This window comes from Canis lupus, chromosome 9 (assembly GCF_011100685.1).
Source record: "Canis lupus familiaris isolate Mischka breed German Shepherd chromosome 9, alternate assembly UU_Cfam_GSD_1.0, whole genome shotgun sequence".
NCBI classification, from domain to species: Eukaryota; Metazoa; Chordata; class Mammalia; order Carnivora; family Canidae; genus Canis; species Canis lupus.
Window position 1 is genome coordinate 18759970 of NC_049230.1, and position 18191 is coordinate 18778160.

The 18191-nt window shown below is 52.9% G+C and overlaps 1 protein-coding gene and 1 long non-coding RNA gene across 3 annotated transcripts; both read right to left on the minus strand.

Moving 5' to 3' along the window:
- Positions 1–622: 622 nt before the first annotated feature.
- FZD2 (frizzled class receptor 2) lies at positions 623–3683 on the minus strand. Its single transcript, XM_038546095.1, has one exon. It carries the CDS (start codon positions 3659–3661, stop codon positions 1964–1966), a length of 1698 nt encoding a protein of 565 aa, XP_038402023.1. The 5' UTR covers positions 3662–3683; the 3' UTR covers positions 623–1963.
- An 8870-nt stretch (positions 3684–12553) lies between these two features.
- Positions 12554–17977, minus strand: LOC111097345. 2 transcript variants are annotated; one of them, XR_005364020.1, is made up of 3 exons: positions 17753–17975; positions 13699–13836; positions 12554–12691 (listed from the first exon to the last, which is right to left on the minus strand). It is a non-coding gene; the product is annotated as an uncharacterized LOC111097345 (long non-coding RNA). The 2 variants fall into 2 exon arrangements; XR_005364021.1 differs by having other exon boundaries at positions 12555–12691; positions 13686–13836; positions 17753–17977.
- Between the last annotated feature and the right edge of the window lie 214 nt (positions 17978–18191).

Genomic DNA, 18191 nt, shown 5'->3' on the forward strand with positions numbered 1-18191 from the left:
CGCACAAATCATTTGGGGGAAGGTTATATATTTTGGGAAGGGGGCTCTGCTGAAATCCTCCGGCTTCATACATACAATTCCAAACAAAGCCAGACATACGACTTCAATTACCACCAAACATTTCCAGATCCCCTCCCCCAACATAAACTAACACACACAAACACATCGAAGTAGGGGTTCTAACTTACTTTCTCCCTTATCCCAAAGACTGCCAACAAAGGGTGGTAGGGCACCATTTCCCCCATCATTTAGCTAATAAAAAAAGCAAGATCTGGGGCAGGGAACCTCTTCTCCACCCCACCCCCAACCAAGTAGGTCTGGGGAGGGGGAAAGAAGGGGTGTGGTTTGGTTAAACTAATAAAATGTTACAACCCTGTTAAATACAATTAAAGGGCTAGATCTCTAGAAGATAATTAAATGCACTTTATTATGATTATTAGCTTTTAATTTGCACTATTATCAAGAAACAGGAGACGGTGAAAAATGGAGTTCTGTGCCATACTTGTTCCACCTACCCCTTGGTCTTCAAATCAATCCTTTGGAATTAAAATACTAAAATATTCCAAATAGTTGAGGGAAATGATGTGTATTGGAAACTGCAATTCTCATACCAGCTCAAAGATACTTTAAGAAAAGTCTTGCCTTTTATTTTGGGGGGTTGAGGGAAGATAAGAAACATCTGTTATAAACATTCTATCAATCTTGTGATATAGAATGTCATGTAAACACCCAACCCCACCCCCACAGTCACAAAGAGCCTGCCCAGAGCCTTCTTCCAAAGCAAAGATACCCACCTTTTTTTTTTTTTTTTTCCTTTCTGGACAAGTTTGAAAAGAAACCAGTCTTTTGTCAAAGGAAAACTAAAAATCCCACCAGCCCATCCGTCCCCTCCTCCAACCCAAACCATTTTTATTGCTTTTTATGGAGAAAAAAAAAAACACCCAACAGCAAAACCCAAAACATAACACACAAACCAACCTGGAAACTTCTAATCTGAATGCCAGAGAAGATATTGGGGGGGGGGGGGGCGTGGGGGGTGGCAGGGAGCCCACTACAGGGGGAGAGACACAAGGCCATCTCCAAACCCCAACATTTAGGAGCCAATGCTCCCCCTAAAAATGGAGGCAGTCAGGATTGGTACTCAAGGTGATGGTGGGGTGGGGTGGAGGGCGGTGTTGTTTCAAAGCACATTTCACAAAGCACTACAAAGCACTTTCTGCCCACTTCAAGCGCTTGGGGCAGCGAGCTGAAAAGAAGAAAAGGCAAATAGGAGAAGATCTTCCAGCCTGCAAAGGGAGCAGGCTGTCCCCCCAATCTCGCCCTGTCCCCCCAATCCCACTGGCGCAGGGGTTGGTTACCCAACCCCCGAACCCCCCTCGGTTTCATCTCTTTTGGAAGTGCTCCAAAGATCGAGTGAAGGAGACCGGACTTGTGGAGAGAGAAAGGGAAAAAAATGAGAATCCAAATCTCGTTCAAAAATATCCAACAGCTTCCACAGGCGCAGCGTCAGTGAAAAGGCTCACAAATCTGGCTTTGGGAGTTGAATGTAACCCACTTCCAACCCCTCCCAGCAAACACCTCTTCCAGCAGGCCCAGCCCTGCCAAAACGCCAAAAAATTCAAACCTAAGTAGGTGATGGTGTTTGAGAGGGCACTGAAAAAAAAAGAGAGGATCCCCCTCAACGCCCCCTGCCCAGGGCCCCTCGCCGCAGCCTCCCCCTCCCCGCCCCATTTTTCTTTTAAATAGAAAATATATAGTTAAATGTACAGGCTATTTACAGTTTTAATTACAAACCTGATGGGAGTGTTGAACAGAGTTCTCTTTAAAAAGCAACCTAAAAGAGAAATGGTTTCGATTGTTCTTTATTTAAAAAAATAAAATAAAGGAGTCTGTTAGGAGGAACCCCCCCCCAGCAGAGGCAAGCCCGGTGCGGCCCGCCGGGGACGCGGCGCAGGGGCACCCCTCACACGGTGGTCTCGCCGTGCCGGCTGTTGGTGAGACGCGTGTAGAACTTCCTCCACGAGTGCAACGTCTTGCCGGACCAGATCCAGAAGCCCGACGTGATGCCCACGATGAGCGTCATGAGGTATTTGATCATGTAGACGGTGAAGTCGGGCGACATGCGCGGCGTGTAGTGCGCCGGGCACGGGATGGCCAGGCTCTTGCAGTGCTGGCTCACCCACGAGCGCTCCCAGTGCTCCCGAAAGGCCTGCTCGTAGAAGTAGCAGGCGATGACGATGGTGGCGGGCACGGTGTAGAGCACGGAGAAGACGCCGATGCGCACCATAAGCCGCTCCAGCTTCTCCGTCTTGGTGCCGTCGTGCTTCATGATGGTGCGGATGCGAAAGAGTGACACGAAGCCGGCCAGGAGGAAGGACGTGCCTATGAACAGGTACACGAAGAGCGGCGCCAGCACGAAGCCCCGCAGCGGGTCCAGGCTGTTGAGGCCCACGAAGCACACGCCGCTCAGCAGGTCGCCGTCAATCTGGCCCATGGCCAGGATGGTGATGGTCTTGACCGCCGGCACGGCCCACGCGGCCAGGTGGAAGTACTGCGAGTTAGCCTCGATGGCCTCGTGGCCCCACTTCATGCCCGCCGCCAGGAACCAAGTGAGCGACAGGATGACCCACCAGATGGAACTGGCCATGCTGAAGAAGTAGAGCATCATAAAGAGGATGGTGCAGCCCTCCTTCTTGGTGCCCTGCACCACCGTGCGGTAGCCGTCCTCGGAGAAGCGCTCGTTGCACACGACGCGCTCCTGGAGCACGAAGCCCGCGATGTACGCCACCGAAACCATAGTGTAGCAGCCGGACAGAAAGATGATGGGTCGCTCCGGGTAGCGGAAGCGCTGCATGTCGACCAGGTACGTAGTGACGGTGAAGAAGGTGGAGGCGCAGCACAGCACCGACCAGGTGAGGATCCAGAGGCGCGCGAAGCGCGTCTCCTCCTGCGAGAAGAACATGGAGCCGTCGGGCCGCGCGGGCTCGCAGGGCGCCGCACAGTCGCGCTCGCCCAGGAACTTGTAGCTGAGATAGGACGGCACCTTGAGGACGCGCGGGCAGTGGAACGGGTGCTCCAGCGTGGCGTAGCGCGGGGGAGAGCCGCCGCCGCCCGGGCCGCCCGGGGTGCCCCCGGCCCCCGGCTGCAGGCCCGGCGGAGGCGCGGTGGTGAGCAGCGCCGGCGTGCCGTCCTCCGAGTGGTTCTGGCCCACGCAGATCTGCTCCGCGCCGTGGCGCGGAAAGTGCTCGCAGCGCAGGCGCTCGGGCCACTGGAAGCCGAACTTGTTCATGAGCGCCTCGCAGCCCTGGCGCGCGCGCTCGCAGATGGAGCGGCACGGCGGGATGGCCTGCTCCAGCACCGTGCACACGGGTGCGTACATGGAGCACAAGAAGAAGCGCAGTTCGGGGGAGCACTGCACCTTCACCAGCGGGTAGAACTGGTGCACCTCCAGGCCCGCGTCCTCCTGGTTCGTGTGGCCCAGAAGGTTGGGCATGATGGTCTGGTTGTAGGCGATGTCCGTGCACAGCGGGATGGAGATGGGCTGGCAGAAGCCGTGGTCCGGGATGGAGATGCCCTTCTCCCCGTGGAACTGGGCCGGCCCGGCGGCGGGCAGCAACAGCAGCGGCAGCAGCAGGCGGGGCAGGGCGCTGCGGGGCCGCATGCTGGCCGCCGCCCCCCACTCGGCTCCCGGGCGCCCCCCCGCCCCCGCCCCCAGGCCCGAGACCGCGCGCGCCTTCCCCGCCGCCGCCTCGCCGCCGCCTCCCGCGCCTCTGCAAAGTTTGCTGGCGGCCGCAGAGTTGGGGAGGCCGGGCGGGGGAGGGGGGCGGCGCGCCTGCCGGCTTGCTCGCCGCGGTCCGACTGAGCCGCCGGAGACACCGCGCGCCGCTTGCCCTCTCTCTTCTTCCTCCTCCTCTTGCCTCTCCCCTCCCTTCTCCGCCCAGCGACTTCTTTGTGCCTTCCTGCAGCCCTCACCTCGGCCTCTCCGATCCCAATTAGTCGGTTTCAAGGGGGCCCCCGCCAGCGGCCCCGCCCTCCTCTCAGCCCCCCAAAAAAGGGATCCTTGAAACCGCCCCGTCGAGCTCTAAGCACCATCCCAAAATGTGCTCTCGGCCAATCAGATTTAAACCCCGGGACCAGCCCCGAGGGCTGGATTGGTCGACCGCAACATAATGAGATCAGAAACCAGATGCCAACAAAACTTTCCCCCCCCTTTTGCTTTTTAAAGAGACAAGCTATTATTATATTAAGGGCTGTTTGCCCAGCACAGGATTTCTCCGGAGTCGTGGCGGCGAGATCCGGAGACACTCATTCCCCAGAACCGCGGCAGAACCAAGCCCCTAGCCCTGGATCACGCTTCTTCTGGGGCGGGGGTGGGGATGGCTCAGGCGCGGTCCTGGGTAGGGTCTCTTTAAATCCTTGCCTCCGCCTCTGCTCCTAGAACCCCACCTATTCCAGTCCAATTTTTCAAATCAAATGAAAAATCTCAAGTTTAAGAACAAAATTTTAAGAGAGAGAGGAAGACTTGAAAAAAGGGGGGGAGGCGGCTCACAAAGACTTTTGTCTCAGCTCTTTCTCGAGGAGTCGGGACAAAAGTTTCACTTCACCCAGTAGTAGACCCCTAGGAGTTTGCCTCGCCCCCTCCCCCTTAAGCACACCCTTAAATAACTCTGAAAAATGAGAGCCTGTCTCTTTAAGAGGCTCTTAAAGGGGCCTGGACTCCGGGGCGTAATTGCCCCGTAGCGAGCACAAAGGAGCCCATTATGGTTCTTTGTGTTCGGTGGCACCTCAAAGTGAGAAAACTCAGGAACTTAGAGGCCCCGAGCTGGAGGGTTGGGGCGGGGGTGGAACGGGGAGAGGTGAAGGAGAATAGCCTAGAGCTGCGCCTTCTCCCTCCCCCTTCTTCCGAGGCAAATCTTAATTATGCAAAGTAAAGTTTAGTTGCCATAACGAGGAGGTCTTAATCGAAAGTTAATGGTGGGGGGTGGGGGGTGACAGGCAGTTTGAGTGAAGAGATGACTCTCTTAGGCTGTTTGGGGGCATTTACCTCCTCTCTCCCCACCTCTGCCTCCGCCCCCTAAAAGCTTCCAGATACTGTCTCCTGGGAGAGAGGGGAGCTTTACCCAAATCTTAAGTGATTCCACACCAGAAAGTGATGGCGTGTGTGGCGAGGAAGAGGGATGGGGGTGGGGGGTTTGTGGTGGATTATCCACCCCTCCCCCCATCTCTCACCTGGTTGGGCTTGGGTTGTGGTGGCCAGAAGGGTTCCTACTACTTTAGAAAGGTCTTTTTTTTTTTTTTTCCCCTCCTAGGATTTTAAATTTGGGAAGTGGTGGGGGTGGGGGGGCGGATTGGAAGGATTTGCATGTAAATCTCCAGGGCCTGATACTGGATGATGGATCAATTATTTCTATTGTCTCTCTGGAGGGAAGCGGGGGGTGCTTAAAAAGAAAATTGAGTTTTGAAAACCCTTTTGCTTCTCAGTACAAACCAAATCCTCCCAGCCTGGTGAGCCGGTTCCTCTCCAATCTAGAAAAGGACTGCTTTACAAACAAAACAGAAACAACAACGAAAGACATTTGAGAAAAAGAAAGAAGAAAGCAACAGGCAGAAGAAAAAAAATTCTAAGTAGATACATACAACAGATCCAGGTTTGACAGGATTCTTTTTTTTTTTTTTTCTGGATTGAATGATAAACAGATTTTCGAGTTCTTTGCAATGTGAAAATGTTCCTTACTGTATCCTGGAGAAGTTGCCTTTTCACTACTTTAGGAAGAATATTTTCCCTCAAAATCAGGGGGTTACACTTTTTTTGCTGTCCATTCCAATTCCAGTTCACCCCCAAATCCACTTGGTTACAGAGCAATTTAAGGAAAGGTAAGTTGTACTCTGGGGGGGCCCAAACCGAGCCTGAGGCGCCCCTCCTTTGGGCTCCCCTCCCAGTGTCTCCCTGCACATCTCTAGAGCTGGGACGAAGCCTCTGAGCTGAGCAGGGAAAACAAAAATACTACTCTCCACTCAGGAAGCTCACTGTCTGATAGGAAATTGAAAGTCAATCTCCAATAGAATTGCAGCATCTTCAATTTCCTTCCATGACAAACCTGTTTTCCTGCCCCAGGGCCAGTTTTGAGTGACAGTTATCGCTTCCCGAGCCACCCCTACAAACGGGGAGCTGGAGGTGGAAAAAAAGAAATAACACGTATTCTTTCATTCACTCAAGAAAGCACTCATTCCTTCAACACACTTTTGTCGAGTCTTCTAACTTCAAACCACTGGGGTAGGTGCTGTGGGCAACGCAGATTAAATAAATGGTAGCATCTCTGCCCTTCGAGAGTTTATGGCATCCCTGAAGAGCAATGATTCTACTAAGACTTTACATTTGTCTAGCATTTCTATGTGAAGTAAGAAATCATGATATTTCTTTTTTTTTTAATTTTTTTTTTTAATTTATTTATGATAGTCACACAGAGAGAGAGAGAGGCAGAGACACAGGCAGAGGGAGAAGCAGGCTCCATGCACTGGGAGCCCGATGTGGGATTCGATCCCGGGTCTCCAGGATCGCGCCCTGGGCCAAAGGCAGGCGCCAAACCGCTGCGCCACCCAGGGATCCCCCAAACCGCTGCGCCACCCAGGGATCCCGAAATCATGATATTTCATGATTTCATGATTACTCTTATCTTCCGCGAGGGTCTGCAGTGTGAACAGGACCCGAACCTACATCTTCAGATTTCAAGTCTATCCACCGTACATTCCACGCCACAAACCTTTCAACAGCAGGAGATCTGTAACTAAAGGAAATTAACAGATTCTCTCAGTTTTTTTTTTTTTTAAGATTTTATTTATTTATTCATGAGAGACACACAGAGAGAGGCAGAGACACAGGCAGAGGGAGAAGCAGGCTCCATGCAGGGAGCTCCATGTAGGACTCGATCCCGGGACTCCAGGATCACGCCCTGGCACCTGCCTGGTGCGAAAGGCAAGCACCAAACCGCTGAGCCAACCAGGGATCCCAGATTCTCTCAGTTTAAACACTAAATGATGTCATCTGATAGATACCCCACTTAGTTCTGATTTTTTTTTTTAATTAGCTTGAGCATTGACCTCGACCTGATGATCCCTAACTTGAAGAGTTATTTCACTTCTTTGAGCCTAATTCCCCTATCTGCTAAGTGGTAGTGAGACAACAGATTTTTTAAATGTGAGACTACACATCCAAAGTAATTTCAGAATGACAGGAAAACATTTTATTTTTAAATATTTTATTTACTTATTCATGAGAAACACACACACACACACACACACACAGAGCGGCATAAACACAGGCAGAGGGAGAAGCAGGTTCCATGCAGGGAGCCCAATGTAGGACTCGATCCTGGGTCTCCAGGGTCACACCATGGGCTGAAGGCGGCGCTAAACTGCTGAGCCACCCAGGCTGCCCAGGAATACATCTTATAATCCTAAAGAATCTTTCAAAACATGAAGTTACATGAAATAAATATTTGTTCAGCAAACATCTTGAGTATACCTGGTAGCTACTACCATTTTTTGAGCTCCCACTGAGCACTGCACATACATATGTATACAAAGTAGGTATTGCATTGTGTTTATAGATGAAGAATCTACAATTAAAAATAAAATAAAAATTCATTAAAAATGAAAGCTCCAGTTTCAGGAAGCTGAGGGGTGACAGTCTGTCATCTGCTGCAGAGTACAGCTGCTGTTCAGCCCCGAGGAGGAACATTTCTGGTTGGTCTTGGGTTTCTGCGGTAGGTTGGGAGCCCAGGTGTCCCCAGTGCACAGTATCAATGCTACTTCTCCAAATCTTGAGGCACTGCTGTCAATCATCTCTCAATTGACCAATCTGATATCTGGGATAATTGTTGAGTGCCCACTGTAATGACCCCAGGCACCCTGTTTCATGGGATAGTGCGCTAGAGCAGAAATCTCAACAGAACACAGCAAATAGCTGGTAGAGAGGAAAGAAACCTGGTCTGGGGCTCAGAACATCGGGGCTGTGGTTAGGCTCCACCTCACATCTGCCAAGTGAACTTGGGCGAGTCAATTTTCCTTCCTTAGCTTCAGCTCCCTCATCTGTAGAAGAGGATCACAAAAACGTTTATTGATCTTCCCTTTGGGCCAGATATAGGAAACTGTGAGAATAATATGTTTGGGTCATGGAAACTGTCCTTGCTCGAAAGGCTTGTGTGTTACAGATAAGTGAAAAGACAGCCAGTCAGCAAAATCCAGCACACCACGGGCGTGCATGCTCAGAGACAGCACAGGGAGGGAACTTCTCTCGGCTAAGGAAACCTGAGGGGCTCCACTCCAGGCTCCTTGCTCTTACACAAAAATCCTCTTGTCTCTGGCCTTTCATTTTGCCAAGGGAAAGAGTCCAGGCAATTGCATGCATCCCTGTCTCCTCCTCACTTCTTTCCCCTTAGAACTCCTGCCTTCCAGAGAAATCATGCCTGCCCCCAGCAAGGTTATGCGTCCTTTCTTTATTTCTTCAATCCTGGGTCAGTATTCTTTCCCTCCAGAAGCACCGAGCTCCCTCCACCCTAAAGGGCAAGGGTGTGTATCTGTTTAGGAGGAGAGGGCTGAGGAAGAGAACATGATTTCGCATACTTTGAATCCTCAAAGGTTTTATCCTCTAAGCAAAAATACCTTCAAGGGAAAAATGGGTTTGAGCCTAAAGAGAATCTACTTGGCTACCTGTCCCCCAGCCCACAAGATATCTCTCTCTGCTTTGCAAGAATCTTCCTTTTCTCTCCTGTCTCCTCCAGCCTGGCCACTGAGACCTGGAATCCGCCTTCAGGTGAGATGCTGAATTTCCTCTTCCTGAACTGCGGTCCTCCATTTAGCTCTCAGGGAACCAGCCCTTAGAAATGGGCCTCAGAATAATCAGGTCTAGGACTCCGCGAGCCCCCACTTCCTGGCCACTGGAAGGTGGCCCCCTTCTGTGTACTTCACCCCACCCCCTGCCAAATTCCAAGGCTGCCCCCAGGCTCTGGGGACAGAGCTGGAGAGGAACTTGGCAGAGTCCAGCTGTTAGGTCCTTTATCTCTCTAGCACCCTTCCCCAAGGTCTTTGGATGGCAAAATGGGCCATAAAAGGATTAAACAGATATAACAGATGATCTATTAATTAAGGACTTTAATTAGCCCAGGCCTAGGCCAAGAAAGAACAAGGTGTGGGCTGCTCAGAGCCGAGGAGGGAAAACAAAGCTGAAAAATCAGTGTTGAGTTTGGTGAGTGAGGTTCTTAGGGGTGACTCTGCCTTCTCGGTCCAGGAAATAAGCATCTCTGGGAATGGATGAGTCAGATATTTTGTCTCCTGGAAGCTTCTAGAACCTAATGCCAAGAGGAGAGGAATGGAAGAGCCTGAATCATAGAGTTGTAGATGTAGAAGAGTCCTCAGGGGTGATGCTCTCTTGGGGAAGGATGAGCAAGATAGGTTTGCTTCCACGGTGAGGTTCCCTCCTGCTCCCCCAGAGCGCCTCTTTCTGCTTCCAGTTGCACCCCGTCTCCTAACTTGCTCTCTTTTTTCCCCTCATTCTTCCTTTCTTTTCACTCTCCCAGAATTTCTCTCATTTTCCTCCAGGCTGGGCCACCTCACCCCCTCCCCTTTCTCTTTCCTGTAACTTAAGCTGTAGTTGGGAGTTGGAGGAGCCCGGCTGGTTTGAAAGGAGGCCCCACTGCTTTTCAGGGAGGAATTGAAACCATGGAGCTGGGGGTGAGGGGAGGCCGAGGGGGAGGGGGCAGCTTGAGGAATCAAAGCGGCTGCGGCTCCATCTGGGAAACCAACTTTGATTTACTAGCAAGGACCTGGCTCTCTAACACCCCCCCACCCCCCTTTCCCTGGACTTTGCTTTGTGGTGATAACTGGGGGCGGGGTGGGGGGCTGCCTCCCTCCCCCAGCCTGAAAGCCAGTTCTGGGAGAACCAGCCAGAGGAAGGCCCAGGGGATCCTGGCTCAGTAGGGCTGCAGGAGCTTCTAAAGGGGGCCCTGGGTGTCTGCAGCTGGGTGTGGAGGGGAACCCCCAGGAAGAAGGCCCTGCTCTGACTTGAAGTGATGTCCTCCCCAGAGGAGTGGGGCTGGGTTGGGGGTGCCACCAGGAGGTGATCATGGCTTCTTCATCCCTCTGTGGCCTTGCCCTCAGACCTGGGGGTTTGGGGGCTGGGGCTGGGGCATGAGAACCTCGGAAACAAAATGACTGAGAAAGAAAAGGAAAATAAATTTTAACAGATTATTTTGTGTTGAAATTCAGTGTGGGCTGCAGACAACACTGGCTTCCAGTGGGGACTCAAGACATCTCTGGATGGCAATGCCCGCCCTCTCCTCCTGTCCTCTCCTGTCTCCTCCTGCTGTTTCATCTTGTTCTTTATCTATCAAATCCTTAAACTCAGGACACCTGAGTGGCTCAGTGGTTAAGCATCTACCTTCAGCTCAGATTGTGATCCTGGGTCTTGGGATCGAGTCCCACATCAGGTTCCCCGTGGGGAGCCTGCTTCTCCTTCTACCCATGTCTCTGCCTCTCTCTGTGTGTCTCTCATGAACGGATAAATGAAAACTTAAAAAAAAAAAATTCCTTAAGCTCCCTAAGGTTTAGGGTGCTCTCACACCACTGCAATCAAACTAGGATCCCAAGGGTCCTGAACACCAGTGCAGGGCTGTAAGAGAGAACACAGTGAGTCACAAGCTCCAAGAGGTGCTGGTTGCTAACTGACAACCTGGTCTTCCTGGGTGCTGTTGGTGTTGGGGATCGGTTTAAATCCCTAGATTCCTGGGTTCCAGCAGAGCCCCCTCCTCTTGCAACCCCACCTCACTGGTATTTTTCATGATCCAAACATCCAGTCTTTAGGACCAGCTCCCAGGGCAGCTCTCAGTAAGGAGAGGAAGGAGCTAATTTGGCTAATTGTGTCCCCAACAAATGGAACTTTCTCAGAACTCACAGCACTATGCTGAATTGCCCCATCAGAGCTCCTGCTCTGGGACAATATTCCTGAAAACCTGGAGTCCACTTGCATCAGAATCCTGGAAGAATTAAAAAAAAAAAGAATCCTGGAAGAAGGGGCCCTGGGGCAGGATTTGCTGATTAAAATACAGATTCCTAGGTCCTCCCAATAATCAGAATTTATAATCCCCTAGTAATTTATTTATTTATTTATTTAATCGAGAGAGAGAGAGAGAGAGAGAGAGAGAGAGAGACAGGCAGAGGGAGAAGCAGGCTCCTGCTGAGCCACCCGGGCTACACCCCCTAGTAATTTTTTAAAGATTTTGTTTATTTATTCATGAGAGACAGAGAGGCAGAGACACAGGCAGAGGGAGAAGCAGGCTCCAGGCAGGGAGCCCGACTTGGGACTAGATCCCGGGTCTCCAGGATCAGGCCCTGAGCTGAAGGCGGCGCTAAAACTCACCCGGGCTGCCCCTCCCCTAGTGATTCTTTTTTTAAAAAAATATTTTATTTATTATTTAAGTCACAGAGAGAAAGAGAGGCAGAGACACAGGCAGAGAGAGAAGCAGGCTCCATGCACCAGGAGCCCGACGTGGGACTCAATCCCGGGTCTCCAGGATCGCGCCCTGGGCCAAAGGCAGGCGCCAAACCGCTGCGCCACCCAGGGATCCCTCCCCTAGTGATTCTTATGCACACTCCGGAGCTCTCTGCTCTTCAGAGCACTCAGTTAGCTTTCTGAGAGTCCCTGGTTAATCTTGGCAGCTGCCCAGTCTTGCTCTGTCCCCCCCCCCCCCCCAAACTCATTCAACAAACTTTCAAACTCTAACCCCAGTGTTGCTTTCCAGGGTCGATTTCTGCCACCCTTTCCCCAGTGCGGTGGACAAGATGGACTGGCCTTCAGCATCCATTCCCACCTCCTTCTAGGTACCTTCCTGCACTACAGACGTTGGAAAGCCAAAAAACTCATCTCTTGGCCTCCCTTGCAGCTAGAGGTCCGGATGCAAAGTGCATTCATGCGGGACTTGGAGGTTCGATGGAGATGAGACCACAATCTTGCTGCTCTATTCCTGCTGGCAGGCAAGGTCTTGGGAAGGAGGTGCACTCCGTGTTCAATGTCTGTGGCAGGAGTAGAAGCCAGGCACTGATCCCTGTGGGGCCACAGGGTTGCCTCCGTTAGCTTAGTTCCAGGGGTAGCCTCATCATTCTCCCTACCTGATTGTGGCAGAGGCGGCAGCTCCTCCTGGAGGGTCATTTCTGTGGCTTCATTATAAAGTCTGTTCTTTCAGTCCATCTAACAAATTTTTTTAGGATTTTATTTATTTATTTATGAGAGAGAGCAAGAGAGAGTGTGAGAGAGAGAGAGAGAGAGAGAGAGCATGAGCAGGGGGTGGGGGGAGGGTAGAGAGAGAAGCAGGCTCCCCACTGAGCAAGGAGCCACTTGTGGGGCTCGATCCCAGGACACTGAGATCAAGACCTGAGCCAAAGGTAGCCAGTTAACGACTGAGCCACCCAGGCACCCCTCCCTCTAACAATTTGGCAAGCACCTATTTCCCCATTGTCTTCGTCTGCTTGGGCTGCCATAATCAAATACCATAGACCAAATGGCTTCAACAACAGAAATTTATTGTCTCAGTTGTAGAGATTAAAATTCCAAGATCAGGGTAGAGCATGGTTACGGGCTACTGAGGTCTCCCCGCTTGCAGGTGGCTGCCTTCTCACTGTGTGTCCACAGGGCTTTCCTCTGCCGAAGGAGAATTTAACCTTAATTACCTCCTAAAAGCTCTGTTTCTAAATATGTTCACATTGAGGGTTTGGGCCTCAACAGATGAAGTGGGAAGAGAGCACAATTCAGTTTGCAGCATCTTATTAAGAATCCTTCTACAGGGGGGATCCCTGGGTGGCTCAGTGGTTTGGCGCCTGCCTTCAGCCCAGGGCGTGATCCTGGAGTCCTGGGATCGAGTCCCGCGTCGGGCTCCCTGCGTGGAGCCTGCTTCTCCCTCTGCTTCTCATGAATAAATAAATAAAATCTTAAAAAAAAAAAAAGAATCCTTCTACATAAAGCACCTAGAATGGTCTTTGTTTCTTTCTTTTTTTTTTAAATATTTTATTTATTTATTCATGATAGTCACAGAGAGAGACAGAGAGGCAGAGACACAGGCAGAGGGAGAAGCAGGCTCCATGCACCGGGAGCCCGATATGGGATTCGATCCCGGGTCTCCAGGATCACGCCCCGGGCCAAAGGCAGGCGCCAAACCGCTGCGCCACCTGGGGATCCCTGGTCTTTGTTTCTTGCACCAAATCCTGACTTCACTTATGAACAGAGCAGAGCACTCGGTCCCTTCGTACTCTATGCCCTTGCCCCCACTGAGCCCTGCCTAAAATGCCCTTCCACCCTTGTAAACCTGTAAGGCCCTTCTCTGTGATGCTCCCCTCCCCTGACACTACCTCCACACTCCTTTCTCTGGGTGTGTGCTTATCTTGTGGCACTTAGCGCGTGGTATGTCCAACCACCCCCAATTCTCAACAAGATAGTCTCTTGAGAGCAGAGGCTGTGTCTTAGCTTTTGCGCATACCCTAATGCTTATATATAGCAGGTGCTCAGTAAACATTTGTCAAGTGAATCAATGCCCTCTCTAAATAGGACAGGGCCTGGAGAACTACTGGGCAGTCTAGAGATCCAAGCATCCTGCCTGGACACCCAGTCCAATGCCCTTCCCCCTGACTCCCTTGCCCACCTTTGGAACCTACACTTTGGAAGGCAAGAAGCTAAGCTTTGAGAAGTCAGCAGCTAGGTTTTTAGGGTCCAGGTTTCCATCCTGCAGTTTTGACAAGCTTATCCAATCTTCTGAAGCCGTGTTTAACTGCAAATGTGTTCTGGTCCCCAATCTGAGGAATGAAGGGAAAAAGAAATTTGATATAATTGTGGGAACTCATGAAGTGGCCCCAGGAGACCGAAGTGCTCAAGTCCTGGCCTTGGTACTCACTAGCTCTTTGACTCTCAGTGAATCATTTTCCCTGAGTATCAGTTTCTCCATCTGCAGAATGGGTATAATAAATCTGTCCCTTTCTCCCCTTGAAATGAGGATTGAACAAGAAAATGGGTTGTGCAGGCACAGTTGCTTTAGGAAAAGAAGTCTGCGCGGTACATGCTGATTTGTAACCTGGAAGCAGAATGTCAACCATAGAGGCCTGAACACAGGCAGGGAAACAGACCTACTCATGAGGCAGTGTGCTGGGGCACAGCACTGGACTCCACAGGCAGGGAGAGGACGTTTGAATCTTGGCTCTCTACTTCATTACTACCTTCCCTGGATGGGTCACTCTAGTTCTCTGGAGTTTTGAAGCTGGTACTGACCCACCCACTCTCCAGGCATCTCTCCTTGGATACCCTCCCCGGCTCCTCCAGAGGGTAAGCACCCCAAAAGGCAAGAAACTCATTAGGAAACAAAGAAAGAGATCAGACTTCAGCTGAGCCCTCTAAATGTCTCATTTTGTTGGGAGGGGCTTAATATCAAAGCAGATTGGGGGGGGGGATAAGGGAACCCCAAGGAGAATTGGGAGAGGCAATCCCACTTTGTGGATGGGGGTCATTGGGAGGAGAAGCAAACACTTCCCTCCTCTCTCCAGGAAGCTTCCCTTCCCTGTAGCTGGTGCCCCAAGGATTCCCCCCCCCCTTTCCACCCCAGGCCCTTCCCTTAGAGAGAGCCTGCTGAGCCTGGAATGAGAAGAATCTGAACTACAAACAGACCTCCCAGAGGCACCCCCAACTCTCCTCTAACCACTCCAACCCAGCCAAAGCCTGGCTTCCTGGAGTGGGAGGCTGGCTCTGAGAGGCTGGGCTGGGGTTCGAGCTACAGAGAAGGGGCCATGGTGGGGGGACTTTTTCCTGGAGCAGGAGGGGAGAGAGGATTTAGGGCAGGGTAGGGACCAGGCTCTACAGGGACTCTATTTTCCAAACCAAAAATCAGAGTCAACAAGACTGTACTCACAAGGGCCATGGGAGTGGAGGGTTGAAGACAAGCCTGTCCCAGAATAATCCAAGCTCTGAGGTCCTGCCCCAGTCACCCCATATAATGCCAGAGGAGAGAAATGACCCAATCTGTCTCCTCCCCCAATGCTTTCTTCCCTTTGCTTGATCTCTCTCAGCTTCTCTGAAGTGGTCCGTGGCAGTGGTGGGCCAGGGAGGGTCTCTCAGGCCTTCCAGGGGCTAGGTACTCCTAGTCCTCAGTCTGGGCTGCATTATGAGGCTGAGGAGGCTGTGAATGAACTTTGAGGAGTTGAGGGCAGAGGCTGGAATCAGAGGAAAGATGTAGGGACCAGCCAAAAGGACCAAAAGCACAGAGTCAGAGGGGCCTCTCCCGCCTGCCACACTTCCCCAGACCCTGGCTTCCAGCCGCCCACCCTTCCCCTAGCATCCCTACCCCCACCTGGACCCAGGCCGGGGCTTTGATGTGAGTCAGCCAGGGCTGTCAGTGCCCATGGATGCCCAGGTGGTGTATTAGATGGGGGAAACCCCAAGGAGGTGATCAGGGAGGAGAGGCTGCTGGAGCTGGAAGCTGCCATAGGCAGATGACCTCTTTGCGGGGGCGCTCCCTCCAGCTTGTATAACACAGCTCCTGCCAAGGGTGGTATAGAAAGGCACAGAGCCCACAGCGGGCTGGGGAAGGCCACTGAAAAGGCAGCTTAAGGGCTTCCTGCTGGGTGAGAGGGATTAGGGGCCTGTGGGGAGGGAGCCAGGCAGTGAGAAAGGCACTGGCCCAAAGCCAGGGCCCCTTGGCCGCAGGCCCTCTGGGATCAGAATCCCCTGGGTGTCTGGCAGGCAGGGGTCAGTACTCTCCACCTGGATGAGGTGCTAGGAGAATAGGGCTCCAGCTAGGGCAACACCCTGGGACGAGGAGACACCATGGGTCCCCAAAATAAAGGGAGGGAGAAAGGGAAGGCAACACTCCTGGATGAACCAGCACACTTCTAGTCAGAAGAGGAAGGAGGGAAAGAACTGACCACCCAGCAGTTTCAGCCCACAGTCTCCCTGCTATTCTCCATCTCAGAGGTTCCCCAGCTGGGAGGGGAGCACCTCTCTGCTTCTCAGGGGCCCCAGGGTGGAACAGAACGAGGGGGACCCACATGGTCCTAAGTTTCCACTGGAGCATGGGTTTAGAGAAAGAGCCCAGGTGGCCACCAAGGCAAGCTGTGTAACCCAGACCCTGGGCAGGGGCCTGGACAGCCAGGACTAGTTGTACTCTGGCCCTGGGCTCTATTGTCTAATCTGAGTTGGGATCTCTAAGACCACACTGTGGGGTGGGAGGAGTGGGGTTTGTTGGGGGATCTGACTTCTATCAACACTTTCTCCACCAGTCCAATGTGGATGGGGGGAGGGGCAAAGACCTGTCCCACTTCGAGTTAGTTACTGTCTGAGAGCTGACACATGCATTCTGGAAATTGTAAAGTGCTCTACAAATGTGAAGTAGCCAGACCTCATTATCCCTGGAGCATGCATGTATTAAAGGTCAGATGTTCCCAGGAAGGGGAGGGACCCACTGAGAACCAGGTACTGCCCTGCGGGGTACTTTGCATGTCTCTATCTTCACAAGAACTTTAAGAGCACAGTACTGTTGCCCCCATTTTATGGATGAGAAAACTGAGGCTCAATAAAGCTACATAATTTCTCATCCAAGTTTATAGAGGCTCATAAAATGGCGCATCCAAATTAGAAGGCAAGGCTGTCGGGTCTTTAAAAGGTTACTTGGCCCCAGGGTTCCTATGTTTAGAGGATTTCTCCAGAGGTCTGATTCCTTCTCCTCCTTGGTTGGGCTCAGGCAAGACATTTCCCACTCCCCGCAGTACAAAACATTCAGAAGGTTGGCAAAGTGGATGAAGAAGTCCCAAACAGGGCGCAACTGAGCAGATAAGGTCGGCGTGGCTCCCGGGCCCATTTTCTGGGAAGGGGCTCCAGCCATGGGTACTTCCAGCTCAGGGCATCCCCGGATCAGAGCTGCCCTGTCTCCCAACTCAGCCGGGCCAGCCCCCTTCTTTGTGCTCAGTTTTTTCCCACAGGCCCGCAAGGGGGGTGCTGGGATCCCAGGCCCACCCCCTCCTGCTGGGCAGCACCCCATCACGCCCCACCATAAAGAGCTCGGCAGTGGAGGAGGAGGGGGTGTCCTTACTCCGAGGAGCCATCCTCGCCCTGCTCCCTTTCTGGGGAACAAGAAGCTTGCTAATGGCTTGGGCCCCTTCCCCAGCCCCTGGCCCCAGCCCTGGCTCCCCCAGACAAAAAGCTGCTTTACATGAGAAGAGCAGGCTGGCCTGGCCTTACCCGGGCACTCAAAGAGGCGGTAGCCCCTGACAGCCGAGCGGCTGCCCCTTCCCCCACACCCGGGCCTCGTTTAGTTGCAATTAGCAATTCTTTGCAACCCACGGGGCTGAGGGGGACGAGCCCCTCACCTCCCAAACCCGGCCTCCACGCCTGGGCTCCCTTCCCCTCCAGCCTCCCCTCCCCCACCCCTCCCCCCTGCCCCACCCCCAGCTCTCGGGCTGGTCCGCAGGCTTCCTGAGCGTCCCCCGCAGGACCCAGCACCCAGAGGGGCCAAACCGGGGGCGGCCTGGGGCGGACGGGGGCTGCACTGGCCGGAGGACACCCTCCCCTGCCCCTTCCCTCCTCCTCTACGAATCAGGCTTAGCGTTTGGATCAGTAGGAGGGGCGAGAGGGAAGGAAGAGAAGGTTTTTAGGACAGGGAGGCGCTGAGCTGGTGGTGGTGTAGGGCACGGGGTGCTGAGGGAGGGGGGGGCGTCTCCCCTGGCCGACCTGCCCCTTGCTGCTGCAGTGTGGGCTCCCTCTTCATTCAGGGCGCCGCAGGGTAGGGCTGGGGACCTAGCGCCCGGCTCCGGCTCCAGCAGGCGGCGGGAGGACGGTGCAGCCTGGAAAATGAAAAAGGAGAAAGAATTCCAGGGCCCTTTTTAGGCTGCACACAAATCCACTCCTGGCGTCAGGGCCGGGTGGAGGGTGGGCTCGGGGTAGGAGTTTCCTCCAGGGTCCGCCCTGCCTTCTGTCCTGGTCTCCTGTGGTCTCCCTCTGTTGCCACCAGGGGGCGCCCGAGGCACAGAGGGGGCTCCGGGTTGCGGGGATCTCCAGCAGGGTCTGCACTCAAGGCCTGTCCTTCCCACAGGGTCTTGATTTCCGCTTGGACCCCGACTGAACATCCTCGGAAGAGGAGACCCCCACATTCTATGGAAATTCTGTCCCC

What these genes read in the sequence shown, in the direction of transcription:
- FZD2 (XM_038546095.1), bottom strand. Translation starts at nt 3,661, where the DNA reads ATGCGGCCCCGCAGCGCCCTGCCCCGCCTGCTGCTGCCGCTGCTGTTG.